General features: G+C 39.5%; 1 protein-coding gene across 5 annotated transcripts in view; it reads right to left on the reverse strand.

Moving 5' to 3' along the window:
• Window positions 1–765: 765 nt before the first annotated feature.
• The window catches only part of MRTFA (myocardin related transcription factor A), a 202,012-nt gene continuing 187,956 nt past the window's right edge, over window positions 766–14,821 (reverse strand). For 4 of the 5 annotated variants that reach the window (XM_075182796.1, XM_075182797.1, XM_075182794.1 and 1 more), the window contains 3 exons: window positions 12,680–12,823; window positions 10,297–10,357; window positions 766–2,794 (listed from right to left, as the gene is read on the reverse strand). In XM_075182796.1, the coding sequence (XP_075038897.1) occupies window positions 2,322–2,794; window positions 10,297–10,357; window positions 12,680–12,823 (678 nt within the window). In that variant the 3' untranslated portion in view covers window positions 766–2,321. Of the gene's footprint in view, window positions 2,795–10,296; window positions 10,358–12,679; window positions 14,526–14,821 lie in introns of those variants that run through there. The other variant, XM_075182799.1, reaches the window with a different exon arrangement.

A 14,821-nucleotide genomic window follows, 5' to 3' on the forward strand; every position in this document is an offset into this window, starting at 1 on the left:
ATGCTATTTTATGTATTTTTCATACACCAAGGACACATGTATACATGAAAAACACACATCCCTAGTGGTGCAGGACACACTAGTATAATAAACCTATGATACAACAATATATGGCAGTTGTTTGGGTTGTGAAAGATAGGAGAGCAGTCAGTAAAGGAGTTAGTTGTGTTCTAAGCAAGTGCCAAAAATGGTAGCATTCCTTAAATATATTGTTAGAAAAATGGGCCTGTAAACAAACATATTTTATCTTTTCAAGTATAAAAGGCTAGTTCAACCCAAAAAATTAAATGTTCAGGTGTGGAATACCCATCACAACATAAATTGAAATTATAGCTTACCTCTGTTCTGACACTCCAACTACCCAATCAAGAAGCTGTATTTGCTCCTGCCTCAATTACAACATGCGGCCTGTATGGTGAAAGTCTGCTGGAGCAAAGGCAGACATCACAGGACTGCTTAACTCATTCTGAGGCAGCCATTTTTTATGGACATTAAATTTGGGGTAAGATTGCCCTTTATACAAACTTCAAATGGAATTGTAATGGTTGGTAGATGTACAATATATGAATATGCATTTCTATTACAATGGAGGCAAATTATAACTTTTTTTTTTAACAATGTTAACATACTTGTCAGATGTCCCTCAGAGAACAGTTAACAAGTAACAATATACAACTTTGCCTAGAGCCTATAGTAGAGAAACCATTATATAATGTGTCCACATCTTCTGGAAGATATTTTTACCAATAAACACAATTATACCCCGACTTGCAAATATTTATTTATTCATTACTATATAGTTTTTTTGGTCTCTTTTTTTAATTTTTTTGTTGTTAACTTTTTTTTTGCCTGTGTCTCATAAAAAAACAAATATTCATTTGCTTTAAACATTCATTTCATGGATGTGAGAGAGAATTCCAGGTACCCAGCATTCATGATGGAAAACATAACACGCAGAAAAAAACTCCCATCCAACTATCCTGTATCTAAGGCAGGGGAGAATAACACACATTACTTTCACTAAATGTGTTTTTGGGAAAGAGCTCTTCAGTAGGTACAGATTGGATAAACAGAAGTGCCATATGCCAGAAGGTACTTTGGCAGATGAGTAATCAGCATTGTTTCACCAATCCAAAGATTTGGCAGCAACTACACAAGTCACCATAGAGCAGTTATCAGCAGTTTCCTATATCTGGAATAGAATGGAATACTGAGTCAGCAAGGTAACAGTTTGTTGATGGGAGAATCACATTTCAGATTAATACTACAGTAAATTTAGAATACCCAAAGTAAAGCCAGTTCAGAGGTTATGACTGAAGATCCCACAATTAAAGTGCCTTGAATATTAAATGGGATTTATACATTTGTGGGAACTTTATCAGGTGAACTAAAACAGTAAGATTCATGGTGAAGAAGAAGCAGCCACCTTTTAGGACAATCTTACAGATGTAGATCACCTGTGTGTCTGATACTTAAAGAGTCCCCCTAGAACTCTGTGGTCTTCAGTGTCATTTGCACTTGAAATGTTTTTATGAATGGTCCTGTTATATCTTAAATCTTAGTGCATATTTAGCATTTGCAGTATTCCTTTAACAGATAATGACTACAAGTTAACACATGCTCACTGGAAGGTTTGGGCACCCTAGTTGAAAACCTAGACAAGGCCAAGTGACATGCAATTCTCCAGGTATGAAAGCTTGCAGAGCTCAACGACTGCAGAGTCACCGTTCACCTACTGCTGATCACAATGCCCTACAATAAAATAAGGGATTAAGAGGATAGCCCCTCATTTAAAAGGAAAACTACAATTCTAGTCTTTCCCCAATTGAAAAAAAAAAAAAAAAAGTATTAACACTCTCAAACATGCAAGTAAATGTTTCCATTTTTACAAACAAAACGTTGTCACCTTCATCAGAAATCAGGATATCATAAGGAATTTGGCTTAAAGTGTATAAATTCAGAATATAGGCGACTTTCCCCAAATGCTAACACAGCACAATTTTAGCTACCATCTTCTATTCTGTGAAGACATGAAAACTTCTACAAAAATATTTGAAAAGGTTATAAAAAGTATGTTTTAAAGGTAAACTTCACTATGGTATTCTTTAAGACATGCATTGAGTTATAGAATGCATAATCTGCTTATTCTTATGCTGTTTACAATCAATTGGGAGAGGGGCTGCATTTATTCCCTCCATTTTGGCATATTGTACCAACTGCCCTGTTGATTTATACTCTAATAATTGAGTACTCAGTAGATCAAGATCAGGGAAAGTGCTATCTTCTTTCTTATAACCTCCTGGATTCCAGCAACAGCTGACTTATAAGCAGGAGTCCCACTGTAGCTGCATGTCATGGCTGTCCAAAAAGTCTGTAGAAAAGACACTAGGAGTTGATGTACTGAGTGGAGTTAGATTCATTGCTGGAGGCACCGATAGCTCAAGCCAGTCCATGCCATTAAGGGGAGCTTCAGACATATCCAGTCCTAGGGGGTCTCTCTCTGTGGAGAAGTGCAGATCTGATGTGTCCATTGGTGTGGTGGGTAGATCCAGGATGGCCAAACTGCTCAACATTTGACTGTGTAGATCATCAATAAGTGGCATAGATGTTCCATCTTGTTCCCCTCGAAGTAACTGTGTCCATACTGAAGTCTCTAGAAAGTCCTCCAGTCGGTCTGGTGCAGTGAGAGAAGATAGTGGGGGCATCTCACTTTGTGGCCCTGCATTTTCTACATGAGTGGAAGATGTTTCTTTAGGACATGGCACCAGAAATTCTTTAGACTCAGTAGCTAGATCTGTCAATTATTAAAAAACAAAATAAATTAAAACTGGCGTCTCTTATTTTACAACATTTACTCAAAATAGAAAATATCAACAGCAGAAGTTTAAAATGGGATCTATGTATTATATTAAACACATTTCTCTGAACTTAATGAGGGACACTGTGGTATAGAATGCAGTGACTGGAGCTTGGACACTTACATTTTCCCAGAAAGCTTCAAGCTCCTCCCCATCTACACCCCCCCCCTCCCATTGGCTGTGAAACCCCAGTATTTTCCTAATGAAGTGCCAAAAGGAGAGAACACCGTTCTCTAAGAATGAGAATCCTAAGAAGAAAAACAGTGAAAAACAAAAACCAGAACAAAAAACACAGCATAAACACAGAGCATCCAGTGTCTCCCAATGGTATCAGAGAAAAGCAATTAGAGCAACTACTAAAATCAATTTTTTTCCACTTATCCCTAGTGGACACTGTAATACTGGGGAAGTCCAAAAGCTGTCCTTAAGGGAGGGTACGCTCATAGGTTGCAGTGCGCAGCACCTTATGTCCAAAACTGGATGCAAAAGTATTACATCTAAAAAAACCTTGTGAAGATGTGCTCTGATAAAACAGTCGACTGTTGTGCACAGCTGGTCATTGGAGGCCATGCAGTGCACAAGATACACCAACTTATCTAGTGGAATGTGCTCTCACATTTTTATGGACAGACTGTTTTGCTCAAATGTAAGCCTGGCAATTACCAAAGTAATCCACCTGGCAATGGCATGCTTAGAGGCTGGCCAGCCTCTCTCTGAACCAACAAGTCATCTGTCCTACGAAATTTCCTGGTCCTATGTTCACAGCTTCTCAAAGTCCTAACCACGTCCAGAGAACCCCCGTTCTCTTGAGGTCTAAGGCCAGAATCACAATATCTTTATTCAGATGAAACTTGGAGACCAACTTTGGCTGAAAGGAAGTTTTAGTCCTAAGCACAGCAAAGTTCTCATGAAAGATGAGAAAAAGGACATCTACAAGACAGATCTCTCCGCTCCGAAACTCTCCTAGCTATGGAAAAAGTAGTCTTCCAGGTAAGAAACGTTAACTACATTGAATTAATAAATTTAAAAGAAGGATGCTGCAATAGCCGAAATGTACCGTTTCATTCAATACAAAATTCTGGTGGTCTCTTTCATGACCAGGGCATTCTTGGTGCCCCCTTGGTAATTTAGGTAAGCCACCGACATGGCACTGTTTGAATCTTGATGGGGCTTCCTCGCAAGAACTGCTAACCTGTGGCTAGAACATTGAAGACCGCTGAGGTCCTGCACATTTATTGAAAGATTATACTCTTCCACAGTTCCATGACCCTTGAAGCTTAAGCATGACAACTCCCCTGGCCTCGAAGACTCACATCTGTAGGCACCAACGTCTACTCCCAAATGTCAAACGGGCGACCTTGTTTAGGTTGATGCTCCTGATCAACCAACAGAATGATAGACGCATCTATCAAGACATTGTGAAAGTCTATCTCATCAAGAGATGGAGAGACTTGTTCCACTTCAGAATCCTTTCGATTTGGAACACCCTTGAGTGGCCCTGTGCAAATTGAAAGTGGAAACCATTTTTCCCCAAGACCTTCAAGCACAGGTGAAATGATATCTGTTTGCAAGCTAACAGATACTTCACCAATCCCTATAGATAGATTATTTTGTTCTCTGTCAGGAAAATCCTCTGTTGGTGGGTGTTGAAAAGAAGGCTCAGGAAGATCATCTGCTTAGATGGTGTCATGGTTGGATTATCAACTACAGGAAATCCAACCCAAGTTTCTAAAACCTGTTTTCTGAACATGAGTCAGAAGCAAGGCCAAGGAGGGAGTTTTCCTTGATCAGCAGATCATCTAAGTAAGGGATAAGCAGCACCCATCTGGATCCGAGAAACGCTGCCTTCACTGCAATGATCTTTGAGAGCATCTTCTGTGCTGTTGAGTGTCTCTACCAGACTGGAACATACAAGTACGAGCTCTTATTGTCAACAGACTCCATTGTGAACCTCTCTACCCAAAACTGAACATTTAAGGATTTCAGATTCAACAAGAACTGTTCTGTTACTGGACCAGAAATAGATAAAAACCCAAACCGTTTAGCGGTTCTGAGATGAAAACTACAACTCTCGCCACACTTGGTTGAACATCACAGGTCTGCTCTATCCCAAAACAATAATCAACAACATACCAACTACAAACGGCATTACAAATCTAAAAAATCCACCTGAGCTATACAGTCATAAATCTTCACTAGCAGTTTAGTTTGATTGTTGACTGGAATAAAATAAATAGCCAGACTCTGGAGGGACATGTTTTTCTTTTTGACCAGGCTCCAGTACCTGAGCAACTGTAGCTACTGGCGCACTCTGCGACAATGAGCAATTCCTTAGAAAGGGATTGCTCTGAAACAGTCACGTGTAATACAATTTACCGTGTGCCCAAAACTTACAACCTAGGATGCAAAACCATGTAATTTGTAAAATTTTTAATGTGTGGAAAGAAAGCCACATAGTAGCCAGACACAAGTGTCTGGCCTAAGCCCAAGGAGCACAGACTACCCTGATTGAATGAGTTTTTATTCCAACTGGCACCGGCCAAGACGTTCTAATATAATCCTAATGAATAATGGCTATACCCCACCAGGCAATCAATTACTTAGATGCTAGCCAACCATGCTTGTGCACATCATACAACCACCAAGTGAGCGACTGCTATGTGGTTATGAACAAAGTGACGATCTGTCTGTCCAGCTGAAGTGTGGATTTAGACGATTTTGTCTGAATTTCCCACTGATCCGATCTGCAATAAAACACTGTGAAAGGCACAGCCTCAAACACAGACACCATGGTCTGCAGTAGTTTCATGCACCTGAGGAGATACACATCATTGATTTGGGGAGTTTGGCAGAACATTCAGAGAACTATCCAGATTCTGAAGAGCCACGTCTAGATTCTCGGAAGGCGCCTTTAGCAACAATTGTCACGTTCGCAAGAGACTGCCATGATGGCCATCATTTTGTTGAAAACCCTTGGCTAGTCCAATGGGTAAAGCCTCAAACTGTCAATACGCATTGCATATCGCAAATCGGGACACGGATGCCCCTTCCATATGGGAAAATGGAGGAAGGTATTTTGTCTGTCTAGGGTTGTATTATTTTCCCCTTTTTCAATGTCTGGGATCACAGTTGCAACGACACAGGACCCGAACTTGGTTGTTGAAGGACCTGAGATTCAAAATCATCAAAAACAATCAGTCTGGCACTGGTACCAGAAAGGGATTGAAGTAAAACTCAAATCTCTTTCTTGGGGTGGAAGAGTAACTACTCCAGAACACAGAAGCTTCTGAATAGTTTCCCTGAATGACAAGCTCCTGTAGTGAAGTACCTGTGGTGAAGAAATGTGACAAAGTCTATGACATAGCCCCTTGTTACCACTCCCCAAACCAGACATCGGTGGCTGAGGCCAACCATTAATTCTGAAATTGCAGTTGACAGGCACTCACCACTAGAACATGGTGTATCGTCGAGTCATGCTGTTAGAGGGTCGATACAAACTTGCTTTGGTGGAAGTTCCTCTCTAACGAAATTAAGGAAAGAAACATCGCCTGTTTAGTAACAGGAAAAAAAGAGCTCTTATCTCCTGCTGCTACATTAATAATTCGCTTTAACTCAGATCCAGAGTGTCACTGTCAAAAATTAAGGACTGCAGAGCTCGCTTAGATTTTGAATCCACCAATCAAGAACATGACCGTAAAAGAGCACCTTGCCGTAAACCTAATCCTAAGCTCGGACAATATGGCAGTGACAGAAGCCGCATCCAAAGACGATTAGCCCAAGAAGTCTATGGCGTCCTGAATGTGCTCTGCTAACAACAAAAAACAACTTTAGGCCTATTTTTCTGCTTACCCGTAGCCCATTTTTTAATTGCCTTGTTTATTTAGACGGTAGACATGACCGGTCTAAAAAAGTTTACTGCTGCCATATAAGCGGAACCGGAGTAGTGGTGGTCCTCGTCATGCAGGCAATGGGGAGGGTCTACATTAGGAGAACTCTTCCATTTGTTAGCAACTTCCCTCCCCGTGTAAGGAATAAAAAGAACTACATTTTCCTGGCATCTGGAACTTTTTGTCCAGTTTTTGCCAAGCCTGTGAAACAATCTTAAGGAGTTGAGGCAAAGGCAAAAAAAACAAACTTTCTGTTTTTCCTATTATAAAGTTAGAAGACTCGATAATCCCTGGTTGTGCAGAGCCTAAGGTCTACCGAACCCCAAGGATTAAGTCACCAACACTCTGCGTTCTGGAGGCCTCCACCACAATATAACTCTTGTTCCTCTCAAACTCATGTACCAATTCCCCATCTTCTTCAGAGGAGAGAAAATGAGGCCCTGGCCAGACCCTGCTAAACTTAAAGCCACCCTGCCTCTACCTAGGACACCGGAAAAGTACACGGCCCCGGCTGGCTAAAATCAATATTTGGTAACTTTTAAGAGGAAAAGATGCACCCAGCTGTTTAAGCCATAACACGAGTAAGTTCAGCTATGGAGGTCTCCAGTGACTTAGCCCAGCCCAGCTCTTCCATGCCGCCAGTGAAACTTACGAGGAGCGCTGCTCACTGTCCGCTGCCTCACACGTAGCAGAAAGGGCATAGGACATCTGGGTCAGATTGTCCAAAAAGTAATTTAGAATTACATTAGCACAAGTGTAATGTTGCACAGACCTTCCAGCAGGCCGCTTAGAATTGGAAGTCCTTTTTAGACGTGGTGGTAAAAAATAGACAGTAAACACACACACCAGAGAAATAAATAGTAACGTGAGGCCCCATCTATTTTAACCCTCCACAGAGGTATAATAGGTATAGTTGTGGTCTATAAAGGACTCAGCAACATTACAAGTGCTATCGAGCACTCCACAAATGATATGCCTAAAGACACAAGCCATACACAAGGAACAAAAGTAAAACTATATGACTGAGTCTTTACAGGTTAATAATCAGTGGCCAGAAAATTGCACAGTATGAGAGGAGCACAGCGTGAGATGCAAGATACAGACTGCAGCGATGTGGAGGAAAAATGGTTCCTCCGCTGAGGACAAGCCCCGCTTAGCCCACGAAGAGGGAAGACATGCATTTATCTGCAACCCTGTTCCTGACAAATACAGTCATGGCCAAAAGTTTTGAGATAACACAAATATTATTTTTACAAAGTCTGCTGCCTCAGTTTTTATGGCAATTTGCATATACTCCAGAATGTCATGAAGAGTGATCAGATGAATTGGAATTAATTTCAAAATCCCTCTTTGCCAGGACAATGAACTTTATCCCAAAAGCAACATTTCCACTGCATTTCAGCCCTGCTACTAAAGGACCAGCTGACATCAGGCCAGTGATTCTCTCATTAACACAGGTAAAAGTGTTGACGAGGACAAGACTGGAGATCACTCTGTCATGCTGATTGAGTTAGAATAACAGACTGGAAGCTTTAAAAGGAGGGTGGTGCTTGAAATCATTGTTCTTCCTCTGTTAACCATGGTTATCTGCAAGGAAACACATGCAGTCATTGCTTTGCACAAAAAGGGCTTCACAGGCAAGGATATTGCTGCTAGTAAGATTGCAGCTAAATCAACGAATTATCAGATCATCAAGAATTTCAAGGAGAGAGAGGTTCAATAGTTGTGAAGAACACTTCAGGGCGGCCAAAAATGTCCAGCAAGCGCCAGGACTGTCTCCTAAAGTTGATTCAGCTGCGGGATCGGGGCACCACCAGTGCAGAGCTTGCTCAGGAATGGCAGCAGGCAGGTGTGAGTGCATCTGCACAGTGAGGCGATGACTTTTGGAGGATGGCCTGGCGTGAACAAGGCCAGCAAAGTAGTCACTTCTATACAGGAAAAACATCAAGGACAGACTGATATTATGCAAAAGGTACAGGGGTTTGGACTGTTCAGGACTGGGGTAAAGTTATTTTCTCTGATGAATCCCCTTTCAGATTGTTTGGGGCATCTGGAAAAAAGCTTGTCCGGAGAAGGAAAGGTGAGCACTACCATCAATCCTGTGTCATGCCAATAGTAAAGTATCCTGAGAGCATTAATGTGTGGGGTTGCTTCTCAGCCAAGGGAGTGGGCTCACTCACAATTCTGCCTAAGAACACAGCCATGAATAAAGAATTGTACCAAAATATCCTCCAAAAGCAACTTCTCCCAACCATCCAAGTACAGTTTGGTGACGAACAATGCCTTTTCCAGCATGATGGAGCACCTTGCCATAAGGAAAAAGTGATAACTAATTGGCTCGGGGATCAAAACATCGAAATTTTGGGTTTATTGCCAGGAAACTCCCAAGACCTTAATCTTATTGAGAACCTGTGGTCAATCCTCAAGAAGCGGGTGGAAAAACAAAAACCCACAAATTCTGACAAACTCCAAGCATTGATTAGCCAAGAATGGGCGGCCATCAGTCAGTATGTGGCCCAGAAGTTGATTGACAGCATGTCAAGGCGAATTGCAAAGGTCTTCAATAAGATGGGTCAACACTGCAAATATTGACTCTCTGCATAAAGTTTATGTAATTGTCAATAAACGCCTTTGACACTTATGAAATGCTTGTAATTTTACTTCAGTATACCATAGCAACATCTGACAAAAAGGTCTAAAAACATTGAAGCAGCAAAGTTTGTGAAAAATAATAACAAACATTCTCAAAACTTTTGCCCATGACTAAGTGCTCCTTCATTCAATCCCTCAACTAATCTTTGTCCTCCCCTATGCTGATCTATATTTACTGTTATCTGTCGCCATGGCTGTCAAGACTGTTCTCTACTTACTGTAGATCTACTCAGTAGGCATACCCCATAGCCGAGCTGTGCTTTTACAATAAGAACTGGTCGTTGCCAAGGCAGTAACAACAATATGTACACGCCCTGCTGAACTGCTTGGGTGAGGGTAGCCGTAACAACTGCACACCCCGATGCAGGGACCAAGAGTGAAGAAAGCAATTATTAGTAACAAAATTAAAAGTAAAAAATAAATAAATAAATAAAGTTAGAGCATGAAGGGCTAAAAAAATAAAAACAAAAGATTTATCTCTAAAGGCACTTACCTAAAACTGAAGATGGCTCCTTATGGGGCGGCATAGTGGAGGAAGGAGCTACCTTTTAAACTTTTAGCATTAAAGTGTCATGGCTCCATTTCCACCTACTATACCTCATTGTCGCAGTGTCCCCCAATGGCAGGAAAGAGAAATATATTTTCGCCAAACTGCCTCATTCAATTTTCAACTTGCAGATTCTAAGTGGTAGTTGTAATTTAGAATTCTATATAGTGATCCCTGGATGCTAGAGGAAGCTTTTTCACCTGTATACAAGCAAACATACATAATTTCTTCTGCATAGTTGCGTACACTTATGTCGAACAATGAAAAGTTACAGTGCAGAAAGGAATAATAAAACACTGCGTAAATGTATGCACGTATATAAAGAAATACATTTTTTTAAAAAAAACCTTACCTAAATTATGTATCAAAATGTCAAAAAAGTCATCCATTTGCAGTCCTGTAGGTTTCCCATCCTAATTAGAAAGGTAGTAACATTAGACCAAGGTTTTTGAATTACAGTCCTTAAAGTCATGTTTTGAGGATTTGCTTAATTGTGAATTAATTCATCTATTTTACCACAAATTATCTTGGAGCTCATACACTGGTCATGATACATGAACACATGAAAACAATGAATAACAAACTACAGCAAAATATGTAACTTCTAATGCTACTAATTGTATAGCATAATGATTAAGCAAAAACACTGTTATGGAGCTGCAATCACATTATGAATGTAACTGCACGTGAAAATGAAAAGTAATATGGTATAATGAAAGTCTATGAGAGATGAATTGCTGCTGCAGTCACACAGTGTATCTCTCAATGTGGAAGTCAGACATCCAATCTTGGCACAACCGTGAATAATTGTATTGTATATAATAGAAGAGAAAGTATGTCTGTTGTTGTGTGGGGTGTTTTTGCTTAATCATTATGTCATACAATTAGAAGCATTAGAAGTTACATATTTTGCTGTAGTTTGTTATTCAGTGTTTTCATGTGTTCATGTATCATGATCAGTGTTTGAGCACCAAGTTAATTTTTGTGAACATTGTTGTGAGGAGTGTGGTTACTCCTAATTTGTGCAGCTCACACTGGTGTTTTAACCCTAAGTGTGTTGTGCCGACCCTTTTGTTATTGCAATTAATCTATTTGACTGTGTCAGTAATTAAACCACCATTCCCATAGACAAAAATCTTCAAAATATAACATGTTGAGATTTTTTGAGGAAAGTATGGAGAAATGTTTCAATAAACTACACAAAATCTAATCAACTTTTAGAGAATAAATATAAATGATGTAGATTTGTTAACATGCATATTTTATTCCAAGCTTTACTGTTACCACAGAAGTTAGTGACAGCTTACACAAATCTCATTTGCATTCTGATTGAGGATTACTTGACACTACCTGTGCACTATTTGATTTGCACACAAACCAATCGATCTCTCCTTGAAATAAGTTTTTAATGTGCCAATTTTAAACATCATCACTTAATTACATCCAGCGCAATAGTATACTGATGGTTTCCTAAGAGTTTTTTGGATAATATACGTCGTGAATAATCCACATGGCTATCATGACATGGTGTTCTAAAAAAAAAAAGGTTACTTTACACTAGACTGTTATGATTCAGTATCTACTACAAATCATTTTGGATTATAGCTATATCTTATCGTGTCACACATAGTATTTGTGGCCTTTTTGATATCTTTGTGTAACATCTATTTAATGTACATAAACCTATGATTATAATGAATTTAAAGGAAAAAAGTTAAGTCTTTCTCTTTTGGGAATTATGTTTTTCCAACTGATAGTCTATTTGTAATAATATTGCACTGGCTAGTTTTACATAAAATACTTTTAAGTAAAATTTATATTTTGATATAGTGGTTCAAATACTGGACTTTATACAATACTATCTGTGAAGAGTTAAAAAAGGCACTTTCAGTGCTTTAGTTCATTGATATGCATACATTTGCTGCTGTATAGAGCTTCTTTTTTATGGTGATTATTCATTATATATCGTTACTAAGGCTACCATAGCGTAATGGTCTAAAGAGGTTATGAATGATTCCTGGATGTATTTTTTATTTTGTTATCAGAGGTGTTTAGATAACAACTACAAGCCCAGGTGTCCACTGGTTATAACATCTAGTGGAGTGGGCTATATAAATATACACACTATGTATGTCCATCCTAGCTCACTACCATGACACAATTTTATCTACAACTGTAATTTTGGGGTATATGCTGGAAAAAACAAAAGGAAATTAGTTAAATTAACAAATTATGATTTGCATTTGTTATATTATGACATAGCTTTGCTGGCTTCTTGCTTAGTTCTATTATAGGTAATATAGAAAGAAGGATCCATGCTAAAAGAAAAGCACCTTTTCCAATTCATTTCACAAAAATGGATGGGATTACAAATCATTTTATATAATTCAAGGAACAGCCTAAGGGCTGTTTGACTACTATTATCTGAGCTTAGGTGGATCCCAAGTAAATAAAACTAAAATGGTCATTTAGTACCATGGTTTAAAAGTATAAACATGCAGTAATCAATTACAATCAATTTGCAAATCGGCTTCATAGATTCAGTGCATGTTAATCTAATGAAATGTAATTGGATGCTAAGGGTTACTGTATACTTGCACCTTTGTATCCTGATAATAAATGACCCTCTAGGTCTCCATTATAATAGAGTTACACATTATAAAATGTGCTTGTTAATTAATATAACAGAGAAAGAAAGAAGGAGGAAGAAAATAAAAGTAAAGAAAATAATTTACCTCAGAACTGTTGGGTTCATGTCCCACAGATTCCTCATTCCCTGGTGTTTCCTTTATCCAGGCTGGTGATGAAGGAGTGAGAAAAATGCTCTGTGGGGGTGCTGCCGGTTCAGGCTGCGGTGGTGGTGTGCTTGGGGTGACCACCTATTCCATATTTATAGAAGTGTAATAATTTTGCAGAGAACAAAAACACTGTTACAAGTATTGGTTAAATTGATAAATGTTTAAAGATCTACATATCTCTTTTCACAAAAAGTCTGTGTGACTTAATATATGCCCCTATGTGCTAGCTTCTAAACTGTGATTTGGCAATATGGACACCATACAGCCGGTGAGCAGTTCAACACTGCTTATTAGTACAGACCAACTGGAAATAGAATCAGACTTTGAATATAAGATTGAAAAGTAGAGATGTGGTTCTCTCTGTGTTGCAACTAGCAACAGTGTATTTTCAAGTCTAATTTGAGGAATTTAATAGAATAAATTCCATTATGCATTTCTGATTACAGTTAATGTTGATTCTTTGAGACTAGTAAAGAGAACATACAACTATTCATTGTACAATAGTCCAATAAATTATAATTTACATAGTTTTCCATATAATTCATATATTGTGCATTGTTCTTTATCCATATTGACCATCAAGGGTTATCTATTTAAAATTCACCAATCAGGGATACATGAATATATACCACCCAAATCCCAATCAGTGCTCAGTATTACACAGCCAAATCCACTTACCTGAGAGAATACCATTTTATGGTTCACACAGCAGTCAGTCTAGTACTACACTTGGATGCCTCATTATATTTAGTGCACTACTGTGTATTAATAACAGATTAGGAAATTTATTTACGAACAGCAGCAATTGCTTGTCTACTTCTGCTTAAACAAAGGGTTTAATTTATGAAGCATACAGAATGAGCACAATTGCTGTGCTTGCTCATTCATGAACTGCCCAGTGCATTTTTAGATGCATGTTTAAAGTTTGGCTTCCAATGCCACCATCAGGGTTCATAGTTCAGCCTTGCACATGGCCACAAAGGTTAAGGTGGGTAGGTTTTTCCCATTCACTTCAGGAAGGATTGCAACAACTCCTCCAAAAGAGCATGTGGGGTGGGGGATTTACCGTATTTCCCCATGTATAAGACGCACCTTAATTTTGGGGCATAAAATGAAAAAAAAACATGTATCAGGTCCTTTTGCCAATCAGACACCAATCGGATGGTCGCATACCGGTAATTTGTGCTCTCCCACTCAGAGGATTCATATTCTGCCTTACCTTTGAGACTACAATCGGCCATCAGCACCTGGGTAGTGGAGAACACTTGCTGGACTCGCTGGTGACTTGTTTGCTTCCTGAGTCTCCCACTGCCGGCCGGACGTCCTGCGTCATCTGATGTTCTGAACACGCTGCCCTCCTGGCGGTTGCCAGATTCCCGGGTGCCCCCCGCCTTCTGAAGTGTCCCCCCCTGGCCCTGGTGGCTCCTAGCTAAGTGCCTTACTTCACGGAGCGCCTATCACAGAAATTGTGGCCTGTTTCCGGTGGAGACCAGGGGCTGGAGTTGGAACAGCCCGGCGGACCCACTACTTCCGGTTTACGTGGCAGGACTTCCGGTTCGGGGACACGATGTTCCATACAGCCAGCGGGTACACGCTGTTCCAATTAGCGGGGACTCCTCTCTGACATCCAGGTGCCGACTTCTTCATTAAAGTAAGTAGTGCTTGCAGTGTATAAGACGCACCTTTTTTTTAGACCCAAAATTTGGGGGGAAAAGGTGCGTCTTATACATGGGGAAATACGGTAATATTCCAGATCCACAACAAGGCATCACACAAGGTGCATCTAGGAACACAGAGTGCTTCCATGTATATCGAGACTATCGTTGGTCACTACAATTTAGTAAATCAGGAGAGAATATGTAATTTTTTCCCAGGTCTGTATTAAAATGCAAGATCAGCAATGAACGCTGGCATCAAAGTTTAATACTCCGTGTTTAGAGTTCAATGTTTGGTTTTTCACTAAAATATCTAAAAATTGGTAAAAGGCAGAAATTTAATTTAAAGAAAAGTACACATCCCAAAAGAAAAGATTCATAAATGTCAAATTGCATAGATAACTTTTCTTGCAGTTTTTAGTAG

The sequence above is a fragment of the Mixophyes fleayi genome, chromosome 8 (genome assembly GCF_038048845.1).
Source record: "Mixophyes fleayi isolate aMixFle1 chromosome 8, aMixFle1.hap1, whole genome shotgun sequence".
NCBI lineage: Eukaryota > Metazoa > Chordata > Amphibia > Anura > Limnodynastidae > Mixophyes > Mixophyes fleayi.